We start from the raw sequence: 20,727 nt of genomic DNA, 5'->3' as shown, positions 1-20,727 counted from the left end.
ATCGTTCGATCCTGTCATCGCGACGAATTGATGCGGTTTTATTGCCCGAGCAACTCGAGGGCGCGAGTAACGACGGCAGAGTTTTGGCTTCGAGGAAAATTGAAGCGACGATGGGGAAATTTCGACTTCAGGAACATCCGAGACTGTATCTCTACTATGGCTGCACGGAACCGCGGTAAACGACGTGTAAAACAGATGCGTCGGTGAAATGCAGCAACGTTTTTTTGTAAGAATAGCACGATGTGAAATCGTAAGAGAGCGACTTTAACTGCGAGTTCAATGCGTACGCAGACCTCTGCAAATTTTGCACTAAAGTTATACGAACATGATATCATATTTTACATTGTACACATTTTACATTGTATTTTTATTATATTTTATTGCGAGATTTCTAAAATAAATTTTTTACGATATTCGACATTATAATCGTAACACGATCAATGATTTTTTGGCGCAAAGATCGAAATCGCTGCGAGATGAAACACGCTCGTTTGCGCTAATAAAACACAAACCTCTCTCTTCCTCCTGCCCCTCCTCCGCGATCGATACGCGCAGACGATCAAGATCCACTGGCACTTTGTGCGATCAATAACAGCCGACGCCTAACGAGCGCCGCGATAATTGACAATTACAGATCGTTTGCGCTCGCATCACAATCCGGAAATCCCTCCACCCTTGCCATCTCGCGATAACTACTAGCGCGTGTACGTTCGTTAACGAGCGATACCTACCAGTTCATTGACAACCATCGATCTGTCCCTTCTCGCCCACGCCGTGATCAAGATCCACGCCCGTCGGCGGTTCGCGGTACCTCACTTCTAGATCATTGATCCTCGAAGCAATATCGGAGGATGATCGAAAGCTATGTAACTAGCGTAGGAATAATCGCGTCTCGAATCACGAATTAGAACGCGCGAATGGCCGTGCGGACGAAATCCGAAGAAATTAATCCCGATCCCCGACGGGAAGAGAATTTAAATCCGCCTAGTCACACACCAGCCCTCGATGTAGGGAAACGTCGGAGGTTGGAGAAGCACGCTGGCGGGAGAAGCTAGCAACGGCACCCCAGCAGCACCGGCGAAATGCGATAAAGTTGGCGTAGAGGTAATTTGAGTATAAAGTTTTATTCGCAATAATTTAACCGCGCGGACGAGGTCGAGGGCAGGATCGGGTAAGTAGAGGAGGGAGAGAGAGAAGGGAGAAGCGCCCTCGCGCTCTCTCTTTCTCTCGAGGCCGGGAAGTGTGCGGGTCATATATTTGATGGGATACTTGGCATAAAGTCGTGCATAAAAGTAATGCCGACATTAAAGTTTGCGGTTCCAGAGACGTGGCACGAACCCATCGCCCACGCTCCTGTTCTCTCGAAACGTCGCCGCGCTGGGTACGCGGTGGTTGCCTACGATTTTCCTGGCCGTGACGGAATCGCGGAGGGAAGAGGATAGAAAGGGCGACGCAAACTTCTATCATCGGAGCCGGCCTGCGTAACACTCGTACGCGTCCGTTTTATTCCCGCGGTCACTCTATCGGTTTATTAGAAATAAATTCCGGCCCGATATAAAAAGCCATTCGGCGTCGTTATCGACGACGTATTCGAGACGTATAGTCGCCGGACGCGCTCCAACAACCTCGACGATTTACACATCCGCCGTTCGCCCCGTTATCCAAAAAAATACGTATTTTTCCAAAGTTTCCTCGCAGTCATAAAAACGTGAGATGAAAAATGGAAATTGTGACACACAGAAACGCGACGCAGCTCTCTGTCCATTTTTCTGTCTCTAGCGTTTGTAGCGCGATACAGCTTCAAAGAATAAATGATTTATCTCATCCTTGTTCTTCAAATTTTCAAGTACCATCCCGAGATTTAAGCGGCTGCGACATTCGCATACTTAAAGCGAACGGCAAGGAAGCTTGACATTGGGAGGAGGGGGGAGATGGCACTTCGGGGTAGGTAGCGAAGCAGTTTAGTTCAGGAGTGGCCGTTGGGGAACGATCTGACGGCGCCAGGGGAGGCATAGCTTCTTCCCACGTGGCACCCCCGACACGGCTCTACCCTCATAATTCTACCAAGCCTTCCTCCGAGAGGCGCCACCTCCAAGAGATTTCTCTCTTAGGCGTCGTAACTGTGAGAGCGAAGGAGAACGTCGTTACGTGACGTTCGCGGAAAATTTCCCTTCTACTCGTCCCTCTCGCCACTCGAGAGGATCGGAGGAAAGAGGACCACCTCCTTCTCCCCCACTCTCTTGTGCACGAACGAAAACCACCGCATGATTTTACGGCGACGGACCTGCAAACCCCTGAGATGGCGAACTCGCAAATCCGCGCCGAGATGCGAGCGGAAATTTAACTTTACGACGCGCGACGATTGAGCTCTAGGTTCAAGACAAGATTCAAGCGATGGAAAGAGGCGCAATTACGAGTGCGATTTGATCGGGGGATTAAAAAAAATGCAATCTTTAATAGCTGGGACATGACATTATAAAAGTTTGATCGCGATCATTCTTATCGTCGTATAAATGCACAACAGACGACATTTTGTTTCTCGTAATATCAATGATATTGTATGCTCATAAATTATCAACATCAAGCAAGGAAGTTTAATTATAGTATAGATATAAGAAGGTAGTGAAATCTGTGTTGGACTTGTCTCGCGCTACTAGATCGCAATAAGAATCGGACGGGGAAAAGCGCAGAAGAAAGGGTACACTCAATGATTAGATGAAGTGCCGGAAAGGTAGGGGAGAGGGAGGAAAAGGGAGAGAAAAACAAAGAGGCGGGAAAGAGAAGAACAAGAGCGGAGAATCGAGCACAAAGGGAGAAACACTGTTGTAGCGTCAGGAAAATGTTGGGGTTACGTCGTACGAACTTCGTTCTCATCGTTTCTCTATTTTCCCGGCAACCTCTGTCCATAAAAGACTCGCTCTTTCTCTCATACTCTGCTCTTAGTGGTACTCCCTATTTTCGTGGGATCGATACAGTTTCTCCCTTTCAAAAATAATGTTTTTTTTTTTGAAGAATCAAATGTCTCGAACAAAACCTCTCTGATCACTCTCGGAAGGATCTTTTCTGGATAATGCTTCTCCCTCAGTCTTGTCTACGTAACAATTTTTTGACTATATATATATACATATAGAAATATATAAAATATCGCGAGAATGATGTACAACGTAACGCAATCAACTTGCGCAAAAACAGGCTGACTCGTCGATTAGTCTTCGACGAGTTACCTCATCCCTCGCTCGGTGGCATAGAAAATTACTCGCCGGCTGCGCTGATATTTAGCAATGCATCGATAACGAGCGCGCTCACAGAGGCTTACGTTAATTAGAGCGCCGAGGCGCGCGAATGAATTTTAAGGCGAAAGCGCTCGCTCACATTCGGTCGTCGAACAAGAAGCGCGCTCATGTCGCAACGGTCGGTTCGTGCCATCTGTATAGCGATATAATCTGCACCTGTGTTGTGGCAAAAGGACCTATACCCTCCTTTCCTCCGGATGCCGTTGCATTTATTAGATCGTCGATTACGTTCATTATGCCGCGCGAGCGAAATCGTTACGTACCGTTTCGCGGAAGCCACGCGCCTGATTTTCATCATTCACGAAATGCCTCTCGCGTTTCACTCGTGGAGAAAGAATAACGCATCGCTGGCTATACAGCGAATGAACATTTTTATCAGATTACGGAATGCCGTCTTCTTTGAAGAAATATACATTTTTTCTTGTAAATATACTTTTCTTAAATTTTTATATCTTGTTTATAAAATAATTCCAGGAGAAATTCCATTTCAATATTTATCTAAAACACATTCTATTTACATTATTTTTATTTCCATACCAAAATTTCCTTGAAAAATTTATTAATAGAATAAAATTAATTTAACAATTTAAACAACTAAGTTATAAAAGATTTTAAGACTGACCTCTTCATCTATCCCCATTAAAAGCTCAACTCCTCTCTCTTTCTGTCACTCAAAAGATAAATGAAAACTATGTCAAACGTAACTTGGATCAGTTGAAGATAAAAATATTCAATTTAGCAATGCATAAAAAATGTCATATTTACGCGATAAATTTGCTTTACAAATCACAAAAAATTTCAACATTTTATTTAAAATTAAACCGCATTTATATATTGATAAAGCTATAAAATATTAAAAATTACAAAAATTAGATAACATCTAAACGCAATCAAAACATTAAACATACATGTTCCATACTTAAAAAAATAGAATATGTACACACTACAAATACACTACATATCATTTCTATAGAAATTTTAATAGTCATTTTGCAAACATATTAATTAATCAATGATTAATACATGTAAAGCGATGACGAAAATAATCGCCAGTTAATTGAGTTATCGAAAAACGCGACAGGACGATTAATTATTACAGGTGTGGAACTTCCACATGTGGGGTGCGACGCGCGATAACTCGTCAGTTTAGGATCGTTGGTATCCCGGCCACCCTAGAGTCTAACCTTGATAAGGATCGCTGCTAATTGTTGCGAATTGGCGAAGGTGGCGAACGAACGAACGAGGGAGGTTGGGCAACAGGTGTCATCTGATTGATCGCCGTTGCTCGCACCCCCACGATTACCTAGCCCACAAACACATCCAAGGCAGAAACGAAGGACTTAATGTCGATCCATTACGTACTGGCCCATCCCAACGAGGAATCGTTGACCTGACGCACTCCAAAGTGCATACAGAGTGAAAAAGGACGAAACGGTCGAAAAAGAACGAGACTCTGCGACCACGTGTATATCGCGTGATATATACATTGTTGCATGTGTTATTCCTTTGAATTGCTTCGCTGAAAGATTTACATTTTTATATTTTTAGAGAAACATAATAGATTTTTATAATTCTTTCAAATAAAAAAAAGGAGAGTTTAATCGACTATTCCCACATAGTAGGAAAAATCCAACAATTCCTCAAAAACTTGAAAAGTTAGTCTATATCATATAATTTCTCTCAGAATTATCGTGATTTTTTTTTCAAGTCCATATTACAGTTGCCACGTGAAAATGTCGCCTCTTAGAAAATGGATTCGGTCGATTCGTCACTAGACCGTGCGCGTTACGACGAGGCGCCCTGCGAGAGCAAAAAGTCAGCCGTAACTCGCGGCGAAAGCGTTAAATCATCCAAGGCCGAAAGGACGTTTCGAGCGACGTACTCGATTCGCGCAAGACGCTTCGCGGTGAGTCGCGCGCGCGCGTGGAATTAATAGCGCGCCGCCGTGAATATTCGACGCGGTAATTGATACCGACGTCGAGAGAGCGGCTGACCATTGAAACCGCACGCGCGATATATCACGGATAATAAGCGACCGGTGTACACACGCCCCCGTGTACGACCGGGATGGAAAGAAGAGGAAGAGTGCCTCGAGTCGAGATGGCCGCGGCGCGCTTCGTTATAGCATCGACTCAGCGAGTCCTCTTCGAGGACTTACTATGAGGACGGCGAATTGCGACGCGACGCGGCGAGATTTCGCAAAGTCACTCGGTCGCTATCCGATAGCGAACAATGGCCTCGCGTCTCTTGGCACGCTCGCGGTAGGTAGGTAGGTAGGTAGGTCTAGCTAGACGTCAGAGGAGAATGATCGTGCGCGAAGTGACCCGCGTAATCGTAATTAATCATCGTGTAATCCGTGACTCGCGGATCGGTATCGCGCGGGGTGGCTACACACACCGGGTTATCACTGGTGGAGTCGAGCGGACATTGGGCTCGCGCTCTAAGCGGCAATGTCAGGATTTATGATCGGCCCTGATGGAACTGGAATGAACAATCGTTACTTTTGTCGGGACAGCTCGTTCATTCCGCATTGAGCACTTTAACAGACGCTCTCGAGGAGAAAACGAAGAGATTACTTTTAACAGGAATAATCTCCGCGAGATGAGATGAAAATATCATCTTGAATCATTTTAAAAAATAAAATGCAACAAACATTGATATCCGCTCGAAACTTTTACGCGTTAAACAACTCAAGCGATATTTGAATTAACAATCCGAACGGCTGATCGTTCAATATCTCGATCATCGCTTTATCACCGCGTGAAGAATCGAGCACGCTCGGCCGGAAAGTTCTTGTCTCGTAACAATACCCAGGTTCCATCGTCGATCTCGAAAAGCGAATCGTTCCGCGTCGAAGGGATTTGGAATTAACAATCGGTACTTTGTGTTACTTCATTGTTGCGCTATGAAATCACCGTGTATTAATAGATACAGCAGCAGCGCGCGCGCGCGCGCGCGGCAGAAGATGCATCTACTACGCCGAAAGCGTTCTCAATGAGATCAAAATCGGCGGATGCCATCGCGCGATTTATTACCAACCGGCGTAATCTATTCAGATTTTTAACCGAGAAAGAAGGAGAGAGAGAGAGAAAGGCGCGTCTCTCAATGATATGGCGATTTTGCTACACGATGTGTCTGACCTATTGTTCGCAGGATTGTGAGGAACAAGGCGGCGGAGAAGGCGAAGCACGCGCATCAGCAACAGCAGGCGCAGCAGCAGCAGCAAGGTCAGCAGCAAGGTCAGCCAGGCTCGGGCGGTTCTGTGTCGGTGATAGCACACGCACCTGCGACAGCGGCAGGTCATCCCGCTGCCACTGCACCCAACGCTTACAGCATCAGTGGCATCTTGGGCATCCCGGCGCATCATCAGGATCCTAATGGCAATAGCATCAAGAGGAAACGCAGCGTTGACGGTGAGTCACTCGCGAATCTCTTCGCTCGTGTCACTGACCCCAGCTTCCTCTACGCTCGTATCCTCTTCTCCGTCGATCTGCTTCGTCATCGTGCAATATTATTTAATACGTTTATTATCGGCAACGAGATCGCTTTAGATGGCGAATTGCAACTGAACTTGCAGAAATCTCAGACAGCACGGTACGAAAGTATTGAAGTGAAGGAATGAAATGTTATTAGCGCGAATATAAATCGAATAGCGACGAGCTCATCTTGTAACACGTTTCAATAGTTAAGATGATACGGTTGTACGTAGAGAGGAAAACAAAATTCGCATACATATATTTTTCAGCAAAATTAATTACTGCATTTTATTAAAATCAAGTTGGATTAATCAGTTTGCGGATTAAAAACCTGTAAAGTAATTCTTTGCCCGCAGTTTTGTAAATCAGTCGCATGTTACGTGCTAAACCAGTTTGTACCGTGATTTCTAAAAATTTGAAAGTTTCCTCTCTCCTCGCACTTTTCTTTGATGAAACATTGATGAATATTGTTAATTTATGGTAATTAACAGAAATAAATTTGACACACATAAATTTGGTAATTAACAGAATATTTTTTGATGATATTAAATTATTGTACAAAACTAAATCTAATAGCAACAGTCTCTAGTACAAATATATATATATATGTAGTTTTACAATTTTATTTTAAACTTTTAGAAAGAGATTAGAACCCAAAAAAGAAAAATACCACGGTATCTTTCAGTCTGGTTCGATAAGACGTAATAACTTGTCGCGTATGAAAATTAGCTTAATTGCGCGACACGTAAGTTTCAAGTAAGAAATACGCATAGCATTTATATCATCGTCGCGGTCCAATAAATCGACGGGAGTTAAGTCAATTTACACGTCACGAGCGCAGACAATGGAGAAGTTGAACAATTTCGGGAAGACTCGAACGTTAATATTATCTTGACGCGAGAATCTCCAGCATCAATTTGTGCGCGCTTATTGTCTTGTTTTCGAGCATTCCAAATTTTCGCTGCCTTATTTAGTCGCGGAACAAAGGGGTTTGTGAATATAATATTCCACTCAATTGTGATGTCTATTAAAATCAGAGACACGCAAAGGCAGAATGGAGAGATTCGTTTACGGCTTAATGACAAACGCGAATCCCGTTACAAGTGACTCATTGTGATTCGTTTATACCAAGTACAACTTCTTACAATAACATTGAGCGATAATAATTCAAGTAACGATTGAAATGAACAATGCAAATAGAGCGTGACGAGCATTATATATCCGACGAGCATTTGTCTATCGGGATAAATGTTTCGAGCCGGTATATATTTTCTAGTCGTATACGCCTCGTTTGCGGACGATCGAGCCACTTGGTGCACACTCGTTGCGCCCCAAGCGAGCGAACCAAGATTAGCCGCATAACGTAGCAAGGTTATCAGTCAAACGTCGCCGAGCACGTGTTGCGATTCATTCTGCTGTCATTGCGTGAATAACGCGGCCCGAAATATTCTTGACACGTGCCGCGTACACGTGACCGACTATGGCGTTTTAGCTTCGCGAAAGAGAGAAAGAGAGAGAATTTTCGACGTCGATCTCGCGTTTCGATTCTGAGGTTTACGAGGTGCGAAAGAATCAAGAAAAAAAAAAACACGAAAAAAAAAGATGGAAAAATCGTCGTCCGATATTCGAAAGCATTAGAATTCTCCATCCTCTCTATCTGTGTCACCGGAGACTATTAGACTAATACGATTCGCAGTGATTCCGCGAAACAGACGTGATTCTATTCCGCGGCAAAACGTACACGCAGACAAAAACCGCGCGTAAGCTCGATCAAAATTCCGCGAGCGCGCGTTTCGCGGCGAGATTCCAGTATATCGATTCGAGCGGCAAGGTAGAATGTGTGCGCGCGTGTGTGTGTATGTATGCCGATGGGTACACGGGTAATTCAATATAATCGGATTATGAGAGCGGCGATATACGCGGCCGCAAAAGCGGTCGCGTCCGCGGCGAAAGCACTCAATGTTTTGCGAGCGCGCGCTCTCGCGCCGAGAGAGGGTAGAGCTGTACGTATTAGATTATAAACTTCACAGACCACAGGCGGCTTCTATCTCGGGCCCCGGCGACACATTAGCCTCCCTGTCCCCCGGGAAGACCATCGGCGTGCACGTAACGTGTTGTACGCGTGTACCGCCTAACTGTCTGGAATTTCAACGAGCGTTCCTCCGCTACCTTCGCTGCGTCAGAACGTAAAAATCGACCGCAAGTGCTCAAATTTAATGAAACACTCTTCAGCCAGAGAGAGGCACTCTCTCAGAAAAAAAAAAACTGTGTTACGGAGCGCGTTCGATCCTGCTTCGACTCTCCGGCGATTCAGATGCAATTTTGTAACGGCTGAGTTCAACTAAAAGATTCCTTTAATAAGAGTTACGACATCGAGATGATGATTTCTGATTACTCAATTCGCTATACGTAACAGACAAACTTTCGCGCGAATTTGATGTGTAATGTTTAAAGAGAAAACAAAAGCGCATATACAAATTAAATGTATGTTGACAGAAAGTATCGTATGTTTAGAATTTTGCAATTTTTTAAATAAATTTATATCTATAATTATTAATTAATCATCAGCTCCTGTTTCATATCCCTACGAGAATATCATACATTCATGCTAGTATTTTATTGGATTAATAATTATTGATGAGTTTGAGTGCACAATTTTAATAATATAAAATTATTTGAGCAATATATATATTGCAAATATTACATACTTATTATTCATAAATAAATATTCAAAAATAAAATCATCATTATTAACTTTCTCCGCGTGCTTTTTTTTAAAGGATCTATAAATCGGACGTGATTAACAATAAGTGTCTATTGCTAGAATCGATTACTTTTAATCAGAAACGCTAAAGATATTTGAAGAAGTTTTGTGCGGATGTTTCCGCAATTTGAGACTCGTCGATCGAGAAAAATCGGTCCCGGCGCGACGACCGATTATTTATGCCTTGGACGAACGAGTCAAGACATACCCGTGCCCAAAGTTCCCGGAGCTTATTACGAATTTACGAACGGCCTCTCGAGGGAAGCGTTGCAATCTATCGGGGCTGTTTGTTGTCGCGTTACATCTGCGCGCTTCTGGCCCCATGCAGAATCCCAGAGCCCGGCGTATCCCACCCTATACATCCCCTGGACGTTAGGGGACACGCCGCGGGGCCAGATTCGCCCTAGAGTCCATTATTACCCGTGTATTGTATTGCTTAACATTGACTCAATTGCTTTCGAATAACGCGAATGAGAGAGAAAGCTTGCGCAAGCGCTCGTACTTTGCCCTTTCGAGCATCAATCGAATTATTCGATTTACTGCTCTTTTTAAGGGGGACGCACTGACCTTCCTTCCGCGCGACATAATTCATTCGCTGTCAAATCTGTCGAGGACCGACTATGATTTCGACTTTTCGAAGCTTGCAAATTTCGAGTATAAAAGTAAGCCTCCTCAAGCTATTCGGTAATTTCGACATCGTAGTGTACAACCGAGGAAAAAAGAACACGTACAACTTTCAAATATACCAATGAAAGATTTAGTTATTAGAAAAGATTGTGATTTTCATTATTGATATTCTATATAAAATCTGAGCAAAAAAAAAATGATTTTTTAAATAATTTTTTCATAATTTTGCGTATGGTAATGAAAAAAAAAAAAACGACGAACTTTAGCGTGATAAAACCAATGGTAGATTAATAATTGTATTAATTCATCAGCCGAAATGCTCGCGTATGAAATGGAATAGCGACAGGAAGCGTCCTAAACTTTAGTAAAATCATGCCGCAACGCGATACGCGTTTGTACGCCGCGGTGCGACGCGGCCGCGATTAACTCGGCCGATCGAATCGTAAAATTCGAGCAGAACTGGGAAGAGAGAGATTCAGGGAGACCGCCGGCGTGTTTGAAACGAGGGTTTTATAGCGATTCAGGAACAAACCCTGCCGCTCGAATGGTCGTCGACCGTCGACTCTCTCGGCCGGCCGGACAATCACAACTTGACAGGGAGGTTTAACGAGCCCTATGCTAGGCGCCCCCTTCCCCTTCCCTCCTTTCCACCCCCGTTCCTCCCACCCTCGGATGGTCATTTAATTATTCGAGATACCCCAGAACGTTGGACCAACTACCCCCACCGCTAGTGACGTTACGTTCGTACTGTCATTCTCTCTCTCCTCAGCCCCTTCTCTCCTTCCTCTACTCGTCCATCCCTGTAACTCTCACCGGTCGGTTCCGTTCTCGACCTCTATCCCCGGCAAGGGTTCGCCATTCGCCCCCCTCAGCACCGGAATAACGACACACTCGTCCCACGTGCTTGTCCCTATATTAAACCGCCGGGACGGCCGAGAGATAATAAAGACATATAATAGAATCGAAATTGTTTCTCTATCTATCAATGCCATACGCCGTCTACGCGCGAGCCGCTCCGCGCCGCGTCCACTCGACAGATTCAATTTAGTTTCGGCCAGCCACGTTTAATTTGTGTCTTGATTCGTGGCATTAATACGAGTGCCCGACCGCGGATCGGTCGGCGCGTGTGTGTGTGTGAACCGCTACACATGCGATCGCACCGTTCGATTCATTTTTCCTCGTTTCGTTTCAAAATTATCAAGTTCGAGATACTGACGGAAATGACATTCGCCGGGTATTTTACTCGAATATCGGAATCACGACTGTCTCTATCATTGAAAATAGAAAAAAAAATAAAATTAAAAAAGAATGTAAATTGTTCTTCTAAAAATGCAACTCTTGGATTGATTACAGATGATAATCGCGACCTGAACGACCATACGGAAAATGACTTGAAGAGGCAAAGAAGCAACTACAATGGCGATCAGCTGTATTCAAACGTGAGTAAAGTCGATACATTCTTTTTTTTAAGCAGCGACACGCTTCAATAAGTAATTTCTTATTTCCAAATGCATTCAATCGCGCGCAGCAAACTACATATACTACCTAATTACCTATACAGATAATTGGAATTAATTCAGATCGTAATCTCGGGCGTAGGTCAAAGTCCAAGTGTATAGTATACCTCGATTAAAACGCCCTAATCAATCAAAAGCTAGCTAGGAAGTTCCATAGAATCTCCGCATAAGTCTCAACCGGTTGCGGTAATCGCGGGAGCGAGTCAAGCTCGAATCGAGCTACAACATCCAAGTCAATCTTGGCGCTTGTTCTCGGATGTCCCTCCAACTCGCGAACTTCGACTTTAGGTTCCGCTGGTCTATGTTGCAGCTGTGGTCGAGTAAATGGAGCATCAAGGACGAGCACAAGCTCCTGAGCGAACTCGGCGGCAGTGGTGGTGGCAGCGGGAACGGCGGTAACACAAACGGTAGTGGAAACGGCAACAGCGGAGGTGGTGGCGGAAACGGCGGCGGTGGAGGTGGCGGAGGTAACGGCGGTTACTACGAACACAGCGGATTCCCCGGGAACGCTATTGCCACCTCCGCCGAGCTGTACGACTCCCTGGGCACCATCAGCACGATGACGCAAGCGCAAACGCCCCATCTCTACACTCCGCCCATAGGGGGCACCATAGGTGAGCGTTCCCTCTCTTTTCACCCTCCGGCACTCTCCGACTACCCCCAACCCTGTCAGCGTGGCCTCTTTCTCTCTTTCTATCTATCTATCTGTCTATCTCTCTTTCTCTACCGTTCCTCCCCTCGCACAGATATCCTAGGTAGTGTGTGCGCCACAACCTCTTGTACGTAATGTCATATACCAAGTCCACCACCTTCCCTCGTTCCTTTTCTCTCCTCTTCACTCGCAAAGATTCATCTCTCTTTCTTTTTCCCCTCCCTCTTCTCGTCTCCTCCCCGTACGCTTATTATTGCGGCTTACGTCTTGCTTTGCATACCCATATCGGCTAAATACATGGCTTTAATAATGCATGAGCTGTGCCAAGCAGCGGCAGAAGAGGTGGCGGGAGGCTCCACACGGTGGTTCGGTGTTTCCAGCTTTAGGGAATAGCGCTCTCACTTCTCTCACCAGACGTCTCTTTCTCTATCTCTCTATCTCTCTTTCTTTCTTTCTTTTTATTTTACGCTTATATATCTCTTCTTATCAAAATGATATTGTCGGGGTTTCTTCTTGGTGGATCTTTCTTTCACCTTTCTTGCCTATCCTCCTATCACGTATATATCACGCATATATTCACTTTTTCTATCTCTCTTTTCATTCTTCCACTCTTTATCTCTCGCTCTTTACTTTTCTTGCGCCGTTTAAAAGCGATCGATCAATGGCGGAACGTATACGGACGGTACGAGCTATTGAAAAGTAACCGGTACACAACACACACGAATGGAACTTTCTCCGATGGAGCACGTGTTGCGAGCAACTCGGTCACGCCGCGTCGCGTCGCGCCATGCCACGCCGCGAATTCTCCCGATCATTGCCTTTCGGAATGGACGAAGCGAGGCGTGTAACGGCGGCTTCATCTCATGAAATTCAATCGAGGATCTTCGTCCCGGATCGAAAGATTTTTGAAGGACGACATAAACGGTCCAAGTCGCGATCGCGCAACTTGCTACCCCGCCGTTAATATGTATCGCGGAGTAAACTGATCGTACGCGAGAGTAACTTTAACTCTTTTCGATACACTATACAACATTGAACGTTGTATGCATGGACGCGAAGGAAAACAACTTGCGTTGTACAGATCTTTTCGCGCTATCCTATAATCCTATAACAATACTCGCAAGAAATCTCTGAGAAAACGTATGCGTGTTCTTCGCGACCGACCTTTTAACGTTCCGCCTTGATCATTCGCCGACGATACGAGAACCGCAATAACGGAAAAATGGGGATCCCTTAATAGCAGGTGGTACTTTGACGCCGCTCGCGCCACTGACGATGCAAGAACTAAAATTGAGCCAAACATTGGACGGGGCTAACATGTCTCCTTACCACACCACCGGTGAGTTCGCCACCTCTTTAGTTCTCTTACGGTCTCGCGCCGAGTTATGTACACCTGTTTCGCTGAGCAGAAAATTTTTATTGAGCCTCTCTCGGATATGCGCGTGTCCAACTAATATATGTCTCAAGTGTGTATTATCGATATCGATTATTAACCGCGAAATTAAGTGCGGTATCTTCCCGCTGTCTTCAAAAAGATCCTCCTATTATCCACTTGCGTATTTTATCTCTAACGAAACAAAAACACACATACGAGATTGCAATCGTCTTAGAAGAGATAACAGCATTTAATTATATATTTTCTTAGCTCATTTCATTTCATTTTTACATTCCAGCCGAATGAAAGCAATCTTAATTCTTGCGTACATAACGGAATTTATATTTCTTCAAGATTAAAATTTATATAGATTTAAACGTCATGTAGACGTTGATACTATCAAAGAATGAAGTGAAAGGAATTGAAAGTAGATTTAAATACGGAAAACATTGATTGAAATATATATTATTTCGAAGCAATAAAAATCCCAGCTCCCAGACTCTTTTCCCGATCCTACCACCGATACGATTTAATTAAGCTTTAGACGTAAGGCGCTGATCGTTAGCTAGTGCTTGACTCGAATGTCGTGTTGTGTTGTGCATGGCCATAGCAGAGAGCAGTACCGTCGCAGTATCGTATGTCGGGGTGGGGGCCGGTGGGGGCGAGCAAAGTCCCCCGATTTCGTTGCAGAACGAGACAAACGCCACCCCCGCGGCCCCCAACACCCCCGGAGGGGATCCCGGACTGACGGTCTTGCAGCCGCCAGTTTCTCAACCCCAAGTAGCCTCTGCGATACCGCCGTACTCGACGATGCTCCCAAGTTTCGGACACTACGCCACCGGTGAGTACAATCAGACACAACCGCTTGCTTAACCGTCTGTCAAGGATAAGCGCGCTCGTATACCCTCCGGGGGTTGAACCGGGCCCGGCGGTACGTTCGGAGGGTAAGTCAGAGCTCTTTCTCAGAGGAGCACTGATTTACTGATTAGTTTGAGGCGGTCCAGCAACGGCAATTTTGCCCGCAAGGACGACGGATTCTTCCCGTCAGAGAGACAATCGCGTACCAATGGAAGATATTATAACGACATACATTTATCATTAATAAATGTGTATAATTGAAATAATATATTCTTTTTTTTTCACTATATTCTTTGCGAAATGAAATATAATTGGTTTTTTGACTTATCTTCAACATTTCTTTTCTCCTCAAAGAGAGTTGTTATTACTACGTTATTTAATGCTAATTGTAGCAAGATCGATTATCTCGAGGAATAGTAATAAGCACTGCTACAAGTGCCGTGTGTTTTTTAATTACTCTATAAAGTCAAGTTGCGCAGCGCGAGAGTCTAAATTACATACTCCTTATTACTGGCGTACTTCCGCGCGCGAGCGTAACCGCGAGACGAGTTTCGAAAATTAATTGAGACATTAATATAACGCGTCGACACTGTCGGGGAAACTGTTGGAAACGTCTGTCAACGCTGTCTGTCAACTCGCGCTAATCAGTTTTATCATCGACCTTTGTTCAGGTGGTGGCGATTACGCGTACAGCGCTGCGTATTCCCAGTACTCGAGTGCACCGTACAGCGGCTATGGTTATGGAGCAGCGACAAGCGGGTTGCTCAGTAAGTAAACAGTGAGTATTAGTACCGATTAGATTAGGGATGAATCGAATATACGGTGAAACACGGTGGTTGCAATTTCCTTTTCTTCCGAACCAGCGCCGTCGATTATCGAGGAGGACAAATTTCGCGACTATTCGCCGAATCGGCAATCCCGGTGTGTAAGTAAACGCGTGAAAGTCGTATCTATCGTAAAGTTCTTATCGCAGGAATTACATGTACGCATTATTCGGAGATATAAAACCTTTGTTCTCGACAAAAAAAAACTGTACTTGACAGATACGCGAGTCGCAAACGCAATACCACGCGATCTAATTGTAAGTAGGACTTGGTTCCTTATTAACACGCGAATTAATCGATTCAGATAACATCGAGCTACTTGGTTTATGCGTTCTAATAAGATTCCGATTCAATCCTTTGTAATATACGAGATTGCGCAAAGATCGCGATATCCTCTCCCTCCGCGAGCATACGCAGCGTAGATGTAGAGGAGAACGCGCGTGCAGAGAGAAGCGAATAGAATAATAAACCACTCTTTTCTCTCTCTTATATACATCGGACACGCGATACACAAGTAATCCGCAACACGTAACGCAGATCCGTTCGCGATATCGCAGCGTTCTCGTTCTCCTTCCCCTGTCGGCGCGCACGCTCAACTTATTCTTCCTCCTCATTCGCGATATTCCACGCGAGCGTTACGTGAGGTGCTATAATTAAACGCGAAAATTAGATAGGTGTGCATCGCGGAAAGCAATTTATTCCATTTTAATTCCGCGCGGGAAAACGTCGTTGCGGGGAAAACGCCTGAATATGCAACGCCGTAAATTGGGCATGAGACGAGAGAAATTTAGACGCGCCCAACGTAAACAAGGGCAACGTTTCGAGTACGTTAATTGCAAATCTGCGGAATTAAAGGAAACGGCAAGGATTCGATATTGTCGCGTTATCGCCGCGCAATAACGTTGAGCAGGATTATAGACTGTTGACACAGACAGGGAGATCCGCAGATTCTAATCGCGACGAATGTGAAATCATCCAATCTCGTTTCCAGATTCCACGTACTACTACTGCAACGGAGACACATCCACCCACACGTCGCAGCAGGGGGGTAGCGGTGGTTGCACCGGCGGTGGTCCGGAGAGCAGCGCCGATGTTGCCAGCCGTTCGCCTCTGGCGGCGACCAGAGCCAGCAGCGGGGCTAGCGCGGCCTCGCCGACCGGAAGCGCGTGCACCAAGCCGGACCACACCTCCGTCACACCGACGGACCTCTATCTCGCCTGATGGTCGAACCGCGCGAATACCGGGGGGAACGGCCTCTGGCCATGTGTCATCCCGGCGATCGGCGGGGAGACAGCGGGCATTGCGACAACGGGCGCCATATCACGAAGAGACATCATGTCAAAATTAAGCAATGATCTCTGATTTAACCGCGTCGGGAAAACGCGCGGTGGGAGCTGCGCATGTGGAATCTATTAATCGGTGGGTCGAGAAAGATCGAAGAGAAAGGAAGCGCGATTAAAGAAAAAGATTGGGATGTCGATGGATATCTGTGACATTTCGGGATTAGAGATGTTGAAGAGATTCTAGAAATTCTAGAAATTCTCTGACTCTCGTCGCGTGGATCGGATAAAGAACTTGAGAATTCTGATTTAATTGATGAGCGCGTGATGTGATAGCAGATAAAGCGAACTTGATGCGAGTGACGACGGTCGTGTCGAAATTGGCATACAAAGTCCCCTCGCGTCGCCGCTGTTTCCCGCCGCTATAAATGTCAATCACCGCGTTTTATTTATTCTCGTCATGATTCGAGGAAACAATCATTAATCAATCGATTGATCGATCGACTCGTAAATTGCCGACAATTGGCGGCGACGCGAGTGGATCTCGAGCACTCGAGAGCCGATCGTGTCGTAGACGATATCGCCGCGACTCTCTGGACAGAGCATGCGGTGATAGGTATAGTTTAATTTAATGATCCTCAGTTAGCGTAATTTTCACGCGATGGTCCACGCGAGCGCGCGGCTTGCGTCAGCAAAGTATAGTCGCCGACCATGTAAATATATATAAATTGAACATATATAAATAAGAATACAAAAAATATATATATTATATATATATATGATCTGTGTAAACAAAAAAGTCAAGCGCCCCGATGACACCTTTATTCTCTCCCGTAGGCACGACGAACCCCCTCCTCATCCCGTAAGAGTATCGTAGAGTATAACTCGATAAGTTTGAGATTTTTAAATCAGGAGTCGACGTAACGATCACTACTGTTAAGGATATTATATATATTTTTTGTAGAAACCAAAGACCATACACACATATATAACACAAACACACATGCGCGAGTAAATCCACAAATACATGCACGTACACATGTCACACGCGTACCACACACGCATGCAGCACGCACAGGCATTGATACACGTAACGCGGGTAGTCGAACGAACAAGCACGTCTGCGGCAAAAAGCGTGCCAGTTCTGAGCGGCCTTTCTGCACGGATTTATCACGCGTAATCGCGAGTGATGTGTATAGGATCGACGTAAACTCTAATTAAAAAAGAAAATAACAGAGATAACAGTTAAAATAAAAGAGATAGTTTAAACAATTTTGAAATTAAAAGGTGGCATTTTTTTCACCCATTATCGATATAAATGCTCGATTAAAAAATTTTTTTTTTTTTTTTTTTTCAAGATAAGTACGCGCATCGTAGCAGGATATCGAGCATTATTGCATGGAGAGCATTCGTATTCGTGATAATTAGCGCAAGTCGGCACATGGACATTTCCTCGACGGACCGGCGATCACGCTCGTTCCGTTCCGTTCGACGCGCTTCCGCTTTACGGCGGAAGTCGTACTTCTTCCCGCTCGCCGTCGGGCGGAACGCGCCTAGAGAAGATTATCACGAAGGCGTAATTAGCGGCCGGGCGTCGGTGATTTTTAATGAGAAATTACGCTCGCGCGAGAGAGCAGTTCTCCGATTTAATAATCGCGCTAATCATTGACGCCTCGGCAGCGGCACGCGCTACCAATTTCATGCGTCTCGAATTATTTCAGTCAGTACGCTGTATAATGTTGTAGATCAGAAATTGCTTGGCGATACTTAATCCGACAATTTCTAGTCACACACGCGCGCACACATATACATATACACACGTACACAAATATACTCGAAAGGTGCGCTAGTGAACAAAATATTGCAATATGTTTGAAGTAAATTCAAAGGCGAGTATCGTCTTACAATGTTAATCATATCGATGTAAAAAATATTATTTCATCTCGTTAGCGTCGATCCAAAACGCGCTCGTGAAATCGAAATTATCAACCTTAGCCAATTGGCCAAATTTATCCCGAATCTCTCGCCCAATGTTCCGTCCGTATCGATCGCCTTTCGTCCGATAATTAGACCGTACTCACAAGGATCAAACGTTTCGTCTCCATACTGTCTTTTGCATTATGTTCTTTAGCAAGTTATATTTTAAAAAAGATAATTAGCGATTGTAATTAACGATTGCAAATGAAATCATTAAATTATTAATCGAATAGCAAATTGCGATTAGTTACACTTACAATAACGTGATAAGAAGCCGTGCGGGAAGGTAGAAACGCAAAAAAAATGCGAAAGATTGCTACCGTTTCTTTCTTTTGCGCTCTCTGTAAATCCCGATGACATAATTTACCCAGCTCAGTATCGTCAAATGGAAGGCACAAATTTTCAAAAAAGTTCGAGAAACGATATTCAACGCGTGAATACATGAAATGTACGTTTGCATCTTGAGTGGTCAAACATTGGCTAGATATTGCGTCTGATGCTCGGTATGATTATTCCGCGATCGATTATTGCGTACTTACATTGTTATTTTATTGCTATTATCGTAATGACGCTGATTATATATATATAAATATATATATATATATATATATATATATATATATATATATATATATTAATTCTTATTTTATTTGCTATTTTCACTATTTTCATTATTTTATCACGATTATTATTCTTATTATTATATTATATTATTATATTATTATTATATCATCATCATATACATCTTTATTATATTATTATTTAATGCCTTTATTATTTATTAATTGTAATGATGACCTATGTGTAATAAGTTTTGCCAAAGAACCTGTCGAGAGAGCAATATTGCAGTAAACATTTTCTAGCCTCCATAGGAGAAAAAACTGTCCGATGCACAATTATAATATTGAAAAATTGAATGTGAAAAACACAGAGATAAATGACTGTGCGCGGCGTTCGAGCGATAGACGAAATACATGAATTTGTCCGCGCGAATTGTAGATTCACGAATCTCTGTGAGATCTCGACTCGAATATGTCGCGGCTGCGCATTTTTTAAATGAGCACACAATTGTCTTTTATTTTATCATTTTATCTTCCGTGTGATATTCTTGTTCCGTGCGCCGCTCTTGCCGAGTCTCGCTGTTGATACTTGCAAACAAAACTCTGTACATCCTTTTTAAATAAATATGAGGTTTATATGAACGTGGTTTCTACGCTTTAACTCTCTATAACTTTATCTTCCCTCTTCATCATATATTATGTATTTTAAATAAATACAACATAAATATAACGTTTATATGAACTTTATTTATATGTTACTTACCTATAACTTCATTTTTTTCCATCATACATTGTAAAAAATATATAGTTCAAGATTAAACATTTTATATATATATATATATATATATATATATATATATATATATATATATATAATGACTGGATTGAATGACTGATTATGCTGCAAAAATTAAGTTTTGATTTGCAAAAACATCTTTAAAAATAATCATGGTTGGCTCCTTTTCTAAAGCGATTCATCTTCAATTCACAAACTGTTTAGATATTAAAGAAATTTTAAGAAAAATTATTTAAAAATTATTTTTATATCGTTCACTGTAATAATGCAAAAGAAATAAATATTAAAAATAATGTTAAATTATCAATCCTCATCTTATCACAAGATTGTATTAGGTATAATAAAATTATGATAGCTACTATAGATAAAATAAAAACAATAAAAATATGAATGCATACTTTTATACACCTTTTAATTATTTATAATGCGTATGAAGATATCGTTTTGATTCACACATATATCGGGTTCGATATTTCTATCTTTAAAAACTATAATATAAAAACTAATTAAATATTTGAAGAGATGAGAAGAGATACAATTAGCGACATCTGTTTACAATCATATAAATACCAATGCAGAAAATATGAATAATAAGCAAGAAATAAAAATAAAAAAAAATTTTCTCATAGTTTAATTATGAAAGACAGTAAAATTTTATATTAAATATGCAAATCTATTTTTATGAAAATTCTATTTTCAGTCTATTTTCAGTCTTTCTCGTTTCTGAT

General features: G+C 43.2%; 1 protein-coding gene across 10 annotated transcripts in view; it reads left to right on the top strand.

The window, feature by feature from the left end:
- Positions 1-19,845, top strand: part of LOC126848481 (paired box protein Pax-5-like) — a 152,898-nt gene extending 133,053 nt beyond the window's left edge. For 6 of the 10 annotated variants that reach the window (XM_050589512.1, XM_050589445.1, XM_050589464.1 and 3 more), the window contains 7 exons: positions 6,447-6,706; positions 11,514-11,599; positions 11,988-12,291; positions 13,570-13,668; positions 14,315-14,545; positions 15,234-15,329; positions 16,378-19,845. In XM_050589512.1, the coding sequence (XP_050445469.1) occupies positions 6,447-6,706; positions 11,514-11,599; positions 11,988-12,291; positions 13,570-13,668; positions 14,315-14,545; positions 15,234-15,329; positions 16,378-16,607 (1,306 nt within the window). In that variant the 3' untranslated portion in view covers positions 16,608-19,845. Of the gene's footprint in view, positions 1-6,446; positions 6,707-11,513; positions 11,600-11,987; positions 12,292-13,569; positions 13,669-14,314; positions 14,546-15,233; positions 15,341-16,377 lie in introns of all 10 variants that reach the window. The other 4 variants (XM_050589454.1, XM_050589500.1, XM_050589482.1 and 1 more) reach the window with 4 other exon arrangements.
- Positions 19,846-20,727: the final 882 nt, after the last annotated feature.

The sequence above is a fragment of the Cataglyphis hispanica genome, chromosome 1 (assembly GCF_021464435.1).
Source record: "Cataglyphis hispanica isolate Lineage 1 chromosome 1, ULB_Chis1_1.0, whole genome shotgun sequence".
In the NCBI taxonomy this organism is placed as follows: Eukaryota; Metazoa; Arthropoda; class Insecta; order Hymenoptera; family Formicidae; genus Cataglyphis; species Cataglyphis hispanica.
This window is presented reverse-complemented; position numbering and strand designations above follow the sequence as displayed.